Source organism: Vespa velutina, chromosome 1, assembly GCF_912470025.1.
Source record: "Vespa velutina chromosome 1, iVesVel2.1, whole genome shotgun sequence".
Taxonomy (NCBI): Eukaryota; Metazoa; Arthropoda; class Insecta; order Hymenoptera; family Vespidae; genus Vespa; species Vespa velutina.
This window is the reverse complement of record NC_062188.1, coordinates 3,454,508-3,467,007: the sequence shown is the minus strand read 5'-3', so window position 1 is coordinate 3,467,007 and position 12,500 is coordinate 3,454,508. Positions and strand designations below refer to the sequence as shown.

Below are 12,500 nucleotides of genomic sequence, written 5' to 3'. Positions count from 1 at the left end.
AATCTTTATTTCTTTCGTTGATGTAATATCAATTGTCGACATTTTGTATATGCGTGTATAAATATAATTTGTAATATTTTTTTATTCTTTTTTTTTTTTTTTTTGGTTTATTTTCTTTTCTTTCTTTTTACTTAAACGATACGATCTCGAACGTCTCGGTGCTTCCTTTTTTTTTTTTTTTTTTTTTCATTTTTATTTATTTATTTATTTGTTTTTCTTCTTCTTTTTTCCTTTCTTTCTTCAATAAAACGCGAGTTCATAAAACGTTCATATAAGTATCGAAAAGTGATCCATACAGGAATACTTTAATTCATTTAATACGCATAATAGATGTCAATTCAATGACGAAGAAAGAGAAAAAAAAGATATAATAACAATAACAATAACAAAAAAAAAAATAAATAAATAAAATGAAATAAAATAAAACAGAACAGAGTTCGTATCAAGACTCACCAAGAGGAATGAGTTGATTGTGCCGGTATCGATGGCAGGGCACCAGGTGGGAGGGATCTTCTTATTGGTTGACAGCATGGCCTTTGTCCATTAGGATTTGTAGCTTCGTTACAGCAAGCTGGTGGATTGGCGCAAACGTGTCTCGCTACGATGCCAGCAGAATTAGTCGTAAATTCAACCGCAGACGTGCGTAACTTTGGCCTGAGCAACGGTGACGTCGAGAAGCTGTCTCCTCCACCACCGCCACCTACACCTCCACCTCCTCCTACACCTCCTCCTCCACCACTGCCACCTCCTGCTCCTCCGCCGCCGCTGCCGCCGCCACCACTTCCTCCGACAACACCAACACCACCACCAACACCACCTACCCCTCCTCCTCCTCCTCCTCCTCCTATTACACCAACACCTCCTCCTCCAGCACCACCTCTTTGATTTGACGTTGCAGAGCTGCTTGAGCTACTGGAGCCTGGACTTCCACCTAGACGAGCCGGTGACGCGTAGGCGAAACCGCGGAACCGGAAGTGCGCCTGGTGGTACGGATATCCGGCTGGTGGTGGTAGCCGGTAATGATGGTGGAAGCCCAAATCTCTCCTCATGTACGGATCGCCGGGGTCATTGGTGGGAACGTAACGATCCGTTGGGGTATGGGCAACCGGTGGTACGTACCTGTCCACGTACCTGTCCGGATAGAGCACCTCCGGAGGTGGTTGCGGCACATACCTAATTAAATCGGAAGTTTATACTTTTTGTGTCAAATTTATGGAAGGGATAGAATTAAGATATGGAAGATGTTTCAATATCGATAGTTGAATATACATATATATATATATATATTTGTTTTTTTCTTTTTTACAAGACATCCAAATTGTAAAATAATTAGATATGTTATATATTATTTATTATATATATTTTGTTTTAATATGAAAGTACGTATTATATATTATACATACATATATAATATACAATTATATATATATATATATATATATATATATATATATATATATATACATATATATATACATATATATAAAATATATATAATACATTCTTTTATAAGTACAAATGTATCGCTTGATCTGTTGATAGTTGAAATCTCAAAGTCTGATGAAATAAAAACAAGCCACGTATATTTTGGATTAGGCTTTTCTGATTTGTTTTCTTTTAAATCATAATGAAAGATGATAAAGTATTCATTGAGATACAATATACATACCGTTCGACCGGAGTGTGAGCCGTCGGCGGTACATAAGTGCCTGTACTCGACGATCCGTAGGGCCTATCGGTCGACGTAGGAACGACGGAAGAATTGGCGCAGCTAGAGATCGGCGCTATCCTACCGGTAAACCTATCTTTTGGTTTCGGTAGAGACAAGTACTTGTCCGTGACGTTACGTGCCGGAGAGTATCGATCAGAAGTAGAGTGAAAGCGGTCAGGAGTGGTATTAGACGATGAGAATCGATCGTTTGACCCCCCTGACCCTGGAAACCTGTCGTATCGGTCTTGAACCGATCTGTCAAACTGATGCTCGTTCCCGAGCGAATATCTGTCGTTGTTATAGCTCTGAACCGACTTCGACACTTGAAGGAACTTATCTCCATTCTTTGCCGTGCTTTGATAGCTTCCAGGTGGTGGTCCAGTATTTGCAACGGTTCCACGGAGTACCGAACCTGACGTTTCTGGGGTCGGTGAAATCGATGAGAAGCACCGATCATTGTTCGTCGTCGCCGATGACGATTGGATGCCATTGGCATTCGTGTACGGCGAATGATAGCGCGCTCCAGTTTCCGAAGACGACGACGGTGAAGACGACGTCGCGGCCAGGATACGTTCGGTTGGATTCGAGTCTGTGACGACGTACCTATTAGACGACGACGACGACGTTTCACCGGCATTCGACGATCTACCGTCGTGTCCTGGTGACGAGGCCGTGAGATAAGCGACCCCGCTTGCGACGGAGAATCTCTCGTTTCCTGTACGTCCCTGTCCGCAGGCTCTTTGTAATGCGAGCTCATTGAATCTGACGTCTTGAAAGGCCGAGTATCTACCATATTCCGCGTTACCAACTTGATTCGAACCAACTTGGTTCGTCCTTTCGGAATATTTTTGGCAAACACCTTCGACCGATCTATCGGCATAGAGCCGTCTATTATTCTGATCGGTTGCGTTCGGTACCTGAAGAGATCTCTCAGTCGTTGAATATCTTTGATGCGTCCCTTCGTTATTCGACGTGGGAATCGGGAAAAATCTTTCGCCGCTTGTTGCGATCGAGTTGTAACGATCGTGGTGCAGGCTCGCCGATGTCTCTTGTTGGGAACGGTGATATCGTTCGTGGATAGGTGATTCGCCACCGTGTCCGTATCTATCGGACGTAGATTTTCCGGCAAATCTTTCGGGTACCGGGGCGTGAATCGGCGAGGCCGATAATAATCTATCCGTTGAGATAGTTCCATATCTCGATGCTGGGGAATCTTTTCCCGTACTGACGTAACCAGCAAGGATGTTCCGGTCGATTTGTAGATTGGTCTGAAGGGCTCCCAACACTGGTGACGATCCCGACAGGAGACGATCCCCATTCCCACTACCGCCGCCGTATCGTTGCTGTTCCTTGACATCGTGCACGCTCGTCGCGTTGCCGTTCGGCTGTTGATTGGCCAACAATCGTTCACCCGAAATGAATCGGTCCTTCGTTGGCATAGGCGAGGCTGGTGCTGTTCCACCGCCATATCTGGCGCCCGGAGAACCGGGGGGCAAAATCCTATCAGGAGGAGGATAACCAGCCAAGCTCTGGGACGAGGCATATTTCTCGCTTGGGCTGGGCGAGAGGGGCGGTGGCGGTACGAATCGATCATTGGCTGGTGCCGGTGAGGGTGGCGACGGAAAGGTCTCCGACGAGAAGGAGCTCGACGTGCAGGAAGATACGAGGACGTTTGCATTCGCGTACTCGTTGTTCGTTGATGCGAGTCCGGAATCGTTACTGACGTGATGGAAACGCAATTCACCGCCGCCAGCGACCTATCGACACGTAACATCGTTATACGCGTGTGTATCGTTAAAAAGAAAAAAAAAAAAGAAAAAAAAAGAAAGAAAAAGGCAAAAAATAACTACAGAAAATTGTTAAAAATAACAAAAGCGCATAATCGTATTAAACGAAGTTATCTTACCTGAAACCGATCTCCTGGGGGTAAAGACAATCTTTGCTCGGCATGCAGGTTGCTGAGATCAGTGAATCGAGCGAATCGGTCGACAAGGACGTTCTGCGACAAGGATTGGCCTGTACCACCTTGTCTTCCGTTATATTGGTGATGTGCTTGCAAGCTGGATTGACCAAATCTCTCCTGATTTTGGTAATGTCCGAATCGCTCGCAGCTCGATTGTACCGATCGAGTCTCGACATTGGATTTGGTATAATCCTCGATCGAGGGCTTGTCCGTTGACTTGTCGTGCCGATCGATCGCCGTGACTCTCTCCCGAGTTCCATACTCGCTGTGATCGTTGCTTTGAACTTGCTGATCGGTTTGATAACGATCTTGGCTTGATGTACCGGTGATGGTAGGCGTTGATCGCGACTCGGACTGCTGTTGTTGCTGCTGATGCTGCTGCTGCTGCTGATGCTGATGCTGCTGCTGCTGTTTAAAGCAATCGTTTGGGTTAACCGCAGCGATTTGTGTCCCGAGACTCCCGGAATTTCCACTATTGGGCCCTGGAATCGGGGATGACGAGGGCCCGTACTGGGCAATCGGGTGCTGGTGCAACAGGTGACGTTCTCTTCGGCCATAGTCGTCGTCTGTCGGCATCCTGGTGGCCCGGGGCCCGCTGTCAGGACATCTAAAGAAATTATTAACATTTAATTCTACCTTCATATCTATCTAATCTCTTCAAATCCATTAAATTAACATTTGTAATAACAACTTGCGAACAGATCTTTCTATTACATATTATTGATTTATTTTATCGAGAAATAAATTCCGAACTGTAATATAAAGTAGATTCATTCGGTTGACCAAATATATTCATTATGTACAAAATGAACATTACGTTAACTCGTTACAGATAAATACATACATACATACATACACACACACACACACACACACACACATATATATATATATATGTAGCAACATACACGTACATATGTTTTGTTATAACGGAAAAACACAGACCATTGAATTCCCTTTAATTTACTATAATGCTATTGTCTCATTCTAATTTGATCTTTATATTTGTATAATAATTAAAAGATTAATTGGCAATTTAAGTAGCACATACGTTTCGATGGATTAAAAAAGCGTACGCATTAGGAGTTAACACGATTATTCATCGAGAAATTAAGGACTATCGATCTTGCATCTCTAAAGGCCCACAGGGGATGTAATATATACGTTCAGTACTTTTAACGACGTATATGATAACGCAGGTCGTTAACATACGTGATCAGCTATCTATCTATCTATCTATCTATCTATCTATCTATCTATCTATCTATCTATCTATCTATCTATCTATCCATCTATTTATTTAGACAAATAGGTGAAAGAGATGTTACGATTAGATATTGACAATTTACACTTCCTCGTCTGGAGTAAATCCTACGTATCTAATAATATTTCGGGGCCAAGCGAATATAGCAAAACGATAAACGAACGATGTCACGTCATAACGATAAAATGCGATACGCAATGGCCATTGGACAAGGTACGGATGGTTTGTTACGTGACGTTAAAACGCGGACTCGTATAATCGACTGCAAATTAATTGGAGCTCCAAAGCTCGATTCGCTCGTACGAGTTTCGTTATTGCCGAACGTGTCCGAACGAGTGACGCGTATGACCATACACAACCGCAGCGCGACTTCCATGCCGAATTACTGCGACATACGAAAGCGATTTTATCGATCGAATTTTATCCTCTCTGTCCTTCTTTATATATATATATATATATATATATATCAGTCTTTCTCTTTCACTCACTCACTCTCTCTCTCTCTCTCTCTCTCTCTCTTTCTCTCTCTCTCTCTCTCTGTTTCTTTCTTTCTCTCTCGTTCTCTCTTTATGTATCTATCTATTTGTCTATCTATCTCTCTCTCTCTCTCTCTCTCTCTCTCTCTCTCTTTAAAAATTGAAAAAAAATTACATGACTGGGAGATTTGAATGATACAAACGAATTGGACGATATCATAACATACGATTAGAACAATGCATTTTCTCATTGGTTGTGTCATCGAAATAAAATAAAATCCGAGTGATATTCAAACGATATGAAAATATGAAAATAATATTGAAAGGGGAGATAATAAATCAGAATTATAAAGAAATAAGAATCACTGTACTATATATATGTCTGTATATATGTATGTATATGTATATATATTTTCTCTCTCTCTCTCTCTCTCTCTCTCTCTCTCTCTCTTTCTAATCGAATATCTCTTATCGAACACGGCAAAGACGTAAATTGGAAATAGTATCGTACCGCAGCGTGCGGTAATATCGTTGCTAGTAAGAGAAAGAAAAAAAGAGAGAAAGAGAAAGAGAGAGAAAGAGAAAGAAAGAGAGAGAGAAATTTTTGTACACTGCAATGCGTCGTCGTCCAGTGTAGAGGATCGAAAAGGGAAGAAAAAAGTTAGAAGGTAGGTGGAAATGGTGCGCGTTGTCAGTGTCGTAAAGATAAAACGCAGCTGGCGCGAGTGAGTGAACTAGAATGAAAGAAACAGACAGAGAAAGACAGAGAAAAAGAGAAAGCTAGAGAGAGAGAGAGAGAGAGAGAGAGAGATAGAGATATTTTAAATTCTGGCAAATCGTATAATATCATTGGCCCATCGATTGCACCAACTTACCTTTTTACTACGAAACTTATCGGCACACTTTACGAAATTTAACTTTACGTTTATGAATAAACGATATTCTCTGTAGAAAGTACAGAGAGAGAGAGAGAGAGAGAGAGAGAGAGAGAGAGAGAGATGTTGCAGGGATTGGTTAAAAAATTTCAAACAATTTATTTTACAATATTAAAATGAAATTAATGAAAAAGATAAGTATAATATAAACAGAGATTCGCTTAAATTTATTTCGATCACACATATACATATATACACACACATATGTATATATATATATATATATATCTTCTTTTTTGTCTCTTTCTATTTCTCTGAGATTAAATAAAGATAAAAAAAAAAAATGTTCGCCATATTAATCGAGATTGATTGTAAGATAAATAGTTAGATGGATAGATGGATATGGATTGATTGGTAAATATAATAGCGAGTGATACTTAAGAAATGAAAAAACGAGAAAGAAAAGAAAAGAAAAAAGAAAAAAGAAAAAAAAAATAGAAAAAAAGAGAAAAGACGAGGCACGGGTCGGACTTTAATGCATCTTTTTTAGTCGCTCATTTCGAGAAAAGTGGATTCTCGCGTGGACGACTCGCTTCAGGCAGTTTTTGCAATTAGCGAGTCCACCGTACTCTTAACCATAAGAGAGCGAGAGAAGGAGAAAGAGAGAAAGAGAGAGAGAGAGAGAGAGAAAGAAAGAAAGAGCGAGAGCGATAACTATAGAAAGAAAAAGAGAGAGAAAGAGAGAGAAAGAAAGAAAGAGAGAGAAAGAGAGTTACTCGAACATTCACAAGTTGTTAGTTCTCCCTCCCTCTTTTACCCTCTCTCTTTCTCTCTCTCTCTCTCAATCTTTCATTTCGTTTAGAGCTTTAGAGCGACCCTCGAAGCTTGCTTTCGAACCCGTTGATAGTCCATACTGAGTTGAACTTTGTTATTTCGAAACTACGTCGTCTTTCAACGAGCTCTCGTTTATATAGGGACCCGATCAAGATACCTCAAAGCGAATATAAATTCATCCTTTTGTTCATTCTCCTACGTGTATTTTGTGATTGGATACCTGTATGGGATATTTTCTGTTTTTTTTGTTTTTTTTTTCTTTTCGATTTTTCCCGGACACTCCCTCACCTGTTTTTCTCCTTCTCCTTTTTCTTTTTTTTTCTTCCTTCCTTCCTTTCCTTCCTCTTCATTCTTTTTTTCTTTTTTTTTTTTTCTCTTCTTTTTTCCTTTTCTTCTTTATTTTCAGCAGAAAGAAACGACAATAATCATCATTGGCTTCTGTCTCATTTATCATATTTGATTTTTAAACGTGAAAGATAATACGTGAATCGTGAATTCGAATATAATATCATTATGATCGTGGAAGATATTTGAAATAATCTTGTCAGCATTAATGCATATGATATATATGTATATATATATATATACGTATATATATTTGTTTCTTGTTATAATAGACATATTGATCGTAAATAATCGATAGAAACGTAATAATCGTGATATCATTGAAACAGAACACCCTATATGTGTTTTTCCTATATTTTTCCTCTTTCTTTTTTTCTTTTTTTTTTTTTTTTTTTTTTTTTTTTTTTAATCGACTATTTTTCGATTAAAGGTACAGATATATAATTTGATATTATATCGTTAATTTTGATCAAACGTTTGTCCATCATAATCAATATTTTTAATTGTGATTAATTAAAATGTGATTAATAATAATAATAATAACATCGTATATTATCTTGAAAGTTTTCATCTATTTTATATTAGATCTGATATATAAAGCCTTTAGAAAATTGAAAAGTATATTCGAGTGGCCCTATGCGAATCTCACATTTCTAGGATCCTCCAAAGATAGAATTTTATCTTGAACGGGCCAAGAGACAAGCGATACGTGTCATGTCCATTCACGCAGGAGCACGAGAGAGAGAGAGAGAGAGAGAGAGAGAGAGAGAGAGAGAGAGAGTAACAAAGATCCATTTGTCAGAGACGTTTTCACCGACTCTACGAGAGCACGAATTTCGTTCTTCGAGATTTCTCGCCTAGCCGAGCAGCTAGGAGTGAAAAATACGTTCAGAAAAGCCCAATGTCTTCGTGTGTATGTGTATGTATATATATATATATATATATATATATATATATATATATATATATGCGCAGATACATACGTATGTACATTTGATGCGACGTTCGCGAATATTATCCCATTTTCTTCCATTCGTTTTACGAATGTCGTCGCACGAGCTTCGCATTCTAAATCGTTACGTTTACTAAAGTGAAAAAGAAAGGAACGAATTTGTTGGTAAGTGATTTTTCTTCGAGGAATGAGAGGAAGGAGATATATTTTTTTTTTCTTCTTTTTTTTTTTTTTTTTTTTTTTTTGAACTAATCTTTCGGTAAAAAATTATATATGTATATATATATAAAAAAAAATTATATATGCATACATATTATATTAATATATATTGTTATTATAATAAATTAATTAATATGTTATTATATTAATCAAGATTATATTTATATTTATATATAAATAAATTATTATTATTATTGTTATATATGTATATATAAAAAATAAGGGAAAGAAAAAAATGATAAATTTTTTTGATACGTAGTCAGATTTTATTATCGATTCTAACATAACGCAATAACAAATTTCTAATTTAACTTTTGATACTGATCGAGTTCATTTTATTGGTTTCTTATTTTTTATTTCTTTTTTGTTTTCTTTCTTTTTCTTTTTCTTTTTCTTTTTCTTTTTTCTTTTTTTTTTTTTTTTTTTTCTTTCAAAGAAAAATTAGTACAAGAGTAATTGAAATAAAATATATCAATTAGAAAATTTCCGTTTAGAAAATTTCCAATTTAAATTTCTATGCCGATCGAATAATTTCATTTTCATCGTGTTAAGAAAAAATTAGGAAGAGTTTATTTGACTTTTATTTGAATTAAATAATTTATCGATGAATTTCAATCAGTGATATATCTAATGTAAGCAAAAACATTTCCAATTCAAATTTCTATATTATTTCTCTAGCAAAAGGAAAAATTAAATTGAGAATAGTTGAACGAATGGAAATAATTTATTTGATAAAATTCTATCAATAATTTATCTAACGTAACGTGAAAGAAAAATCTCCAAATCAAAGTTCGATATCAAGTCGGGTCATATTATTTTTTGTTGCGAAAAAAGAAAAAAAAAAAATATTTGAAAGAATCTTTTGAAGAGAACAAAAGAAAATAAAAAAAGGAAAACAAACTTGTATGTTTTGTTGCAATGTAATCAAAAAATATTTTTCTAATCAAACTTTTTACCTTTTCAAAAGGAATGACGGCGTTCGAACGAAACCAAAAAAAAAAAAAAAAAAAAAAAAAAGAAGAAAAAAAAAAGAAAAAGGGGTAAAAAAGAAAAAAGCAAAAAAAGGAAAAGAACAAAAAAATTTAATGACAAAATTCCATCAATAACGATCTATTTCTGAATATATCGCGTGTACGAAAGAAAAAAAAAAAAAAAAAAAAAAAAAAGAAGAAAAGAAAAAAGAAAGAAAGAAAAGAAAAAACAAAAAGACAAACGGAAAACAAAACCAAAGAAAAAGAGAAAAACGAAAGACGAAAGAAAGAAAAGAAAGGAAAAATTCAATGACAAGTCGAAGACGTCAACGTTGATTCACTCTCGTATACGTTAGCACACGTTATATGATATCTTTTTAACTGGATTTTTCTTTTTTTTTCTTTTTTTTTTTTATGATAAAATATGGAAACGTCCGAACCGTTGAAAACTGGTAAAACTTTTTCCCTAAGTTAACATTTCGTACTCGTTCGCTCGAACGAACGAACGAACGAATGAACAAACGTATAGGTACTATTTCCTTCTTTTCGGTGGCATCGCAAAATGGTAAGGTAAGGTAAGTTAAGATAAAATGTAAGTTAAGTTAAGTTAAGTTAAGTTAAGTTAAGTTAAGTTAAATTAAGTTAAGTTAAGTCAAGTTAAGTCAAGGTAAGAGATGCTCCAGGAAAAACTGGGTTGGACAACAAAAACTATTTATCTCAATGTTGAAAAGAAAAAAGAAAAAAAAAAAAAAAGGAAAAGAGAAAACGTTAAGTCCACCGCCCTTTCGACCATCCCCCATGTCCCCGGCCAATCCTCCACATGACCCCTCCCCACCACCACCATCACCACCATCCCCATTTGCCATTACCCCCTGTCACAGAAGAAAACGATGTTGCTTCCGCTCGTCCGCGGAACGTAAACGACATATCTTTCTACGCGATAAAATGTCTCCAAGAAGTTCGCCTTTGCGCCATTTCCCTTTTTCATCTTTCTGTCCTTTCCCTTTTTCCACCTCTTTTTCTATCTCTCTAATTCTATCTCTATCTCTCTCTTTTTCTTCCTCTCTCTTTCTTTATCTCTCTTTTTATCTCTCTCTCTCTCTCTCTATCTCTCTCTCTCTCTCTCTCTTTCTCCCTCTTCTTCTTTCTTTTTTCTTTATGCATCTTTTAGAACGATCGCGAAATACAATCCTCCCCCACCCGCCCCCTCCCGAGTACGTTTCATTATCAATTAGCTTAATGACGGTGTATAGGGAAAAAAAAAAAAAAAAAAAAAAAAAAAAAAAGAAAAAGAAAAAAAAAATGAAAAAGAAGAAAAAGAAAAAAGTAGAGGGAAGTAAAAAAGAAACAAGACGAAAGATATAATGGACTTAAATAGAGAAGTGGATAAAAGAAAAAAAAAAAAAAAGAAAAGAAAACCAAAAAAAAAGGAAAAAAAACTTCGTTTTCGTTATCCTTCAATTTTTAAACGAATAATTCGCGTCGATTTGTCGTCGATCTTTCGTCTCGCGATAAAATTCTCCCGAAAGGGTTAGAAAAGGAAATGAAACGAAATGAAAGAAGTGGGAAAGAAAAAGAAAAAGAATATATAAAACAACCAAAAGGAAAAGGAAAAAAGAGAAAAAGGAGAGATAAAGAAAGTAATGTTAAAATTAGAAATTTTTTTTTTCTTTTCTTTAGACATGTCATCGCTTTTCTTTTTTCTTTTTTTTCTTTTTTTTTTTTCCTTCTTTTTTCTTCTTCTCTCTTTTTTTTTATTCTTCCTTTCTCTTGTCATTCTCAATGCGTGATACAACTTATTGATAATAATTTTTAACGAAAAGCAAAAAAAGAAAGACAGTTGTATTTTTTCCAATTGTTATTGCATTAGAATTCCTTTTTGATAACACTCTAATCTTAAAGCCAGCGAAATATTCTTTGACTCGTACTACTTACAAATGCATCCTATACAATATATTAATATATCAGGAATAATACTCCTATTGAATCGTTAATGATCTCATTGTCAGTGAAATTTGCATATATGATAATCTCATATTAATCTATCTATTTACATATAAATATCTTCCATATATATAGATAAATACATATATATATATATATATATATATATATATATATATATATATATATATATATATATATATAAACTTTGATATTAATATTCCTATCTAAATAAATAAATATGTATAAATATATGCATATACATATATATATATAATTTTTTATAATTACTTTCTCTTCTGATAAAAATATAAAAAAAAATATTTTGCACACGTGATAAAGGTAAAAACGAAACGAAGTCGCTTTTCCTTAATTGCAATTGCATATCGTATAGTATTACGCAAAAGACGACGATCTCTTCGTTAGAACATCTCTGTTACATCTTCGTTAGAAATAGCAAATCGATAGAATCGCAATTAATTAGGGACGCAGTGATGCGCTTGGATTATGGTAACAAAATTCTAAATGCGGCTGGATACGCCGAACGGTTCGGTTCCGCGGAACAAACACACAAGCACCGATACCAAAATTTACTCATCCTTTGATCTCTGACCGCAGAGCGATTAGTTCGCTGCATTTCCGCTAAACTCATGTCCACTCGTATACGCATTTCTCTTGCGAGTGAGTAACACATGTAAGCTCGCACGCTCGTAAACCAAGCGACAAGATTGTTCCGATACGGAAACACAAACCTTTCGTGGGATTTCCAATTTCGATGAACTATATCGGTCTCTCTCTCTCTCTCTCTCTCTCTCTCTCTCTCTCTTTCTCTATTTCTATCTACCTACCGGGTAATCTATCTATCTATCTCATTTCTCTATCTCTGTATGTCTCTTTGTGTATATCATCTGTATGGATGTTTACGTATATAAGAAAGTGAGAGAGA

At 36.1% G+C, this 12,500-nt stretch overlaps 1 protein-coding gene across 6 annotated transcripts in view; it reads right to left on the bottom strand.

Moving 5' to 3' along the window:
• Nucleotides 1-12,500, bottom strand: part of LOC124951841 — a 243,058-nt gene that overhangs the window by 129,701 nt on the left and 100,857 nt on the right. For all 6 annotated transcript variants that reach the window (XM_047500827.1, XM_047500780.1, XM_047500817.1 and 3 more), the window contains 3 exons: nt 3,618-4,281; nt 1,670-3,468; nt 454-1,173 (listed from right to left, as the gene is read on the bottom strand). In XM_047500827.1, the coding sequence (XP_047356783.1) occupies nt 454-1,173; nt 1,670-3,468; nt 3,618-4,250 (3,152 nt within the window). In that variant the 5' untranslated portion in view covers nt 4,251-4,281. The remainder of the gene's footprint in view (nt 1-453; nt 1,174-1,669; nt 3,469-3,617; nt 4,282-12,500) is intronic.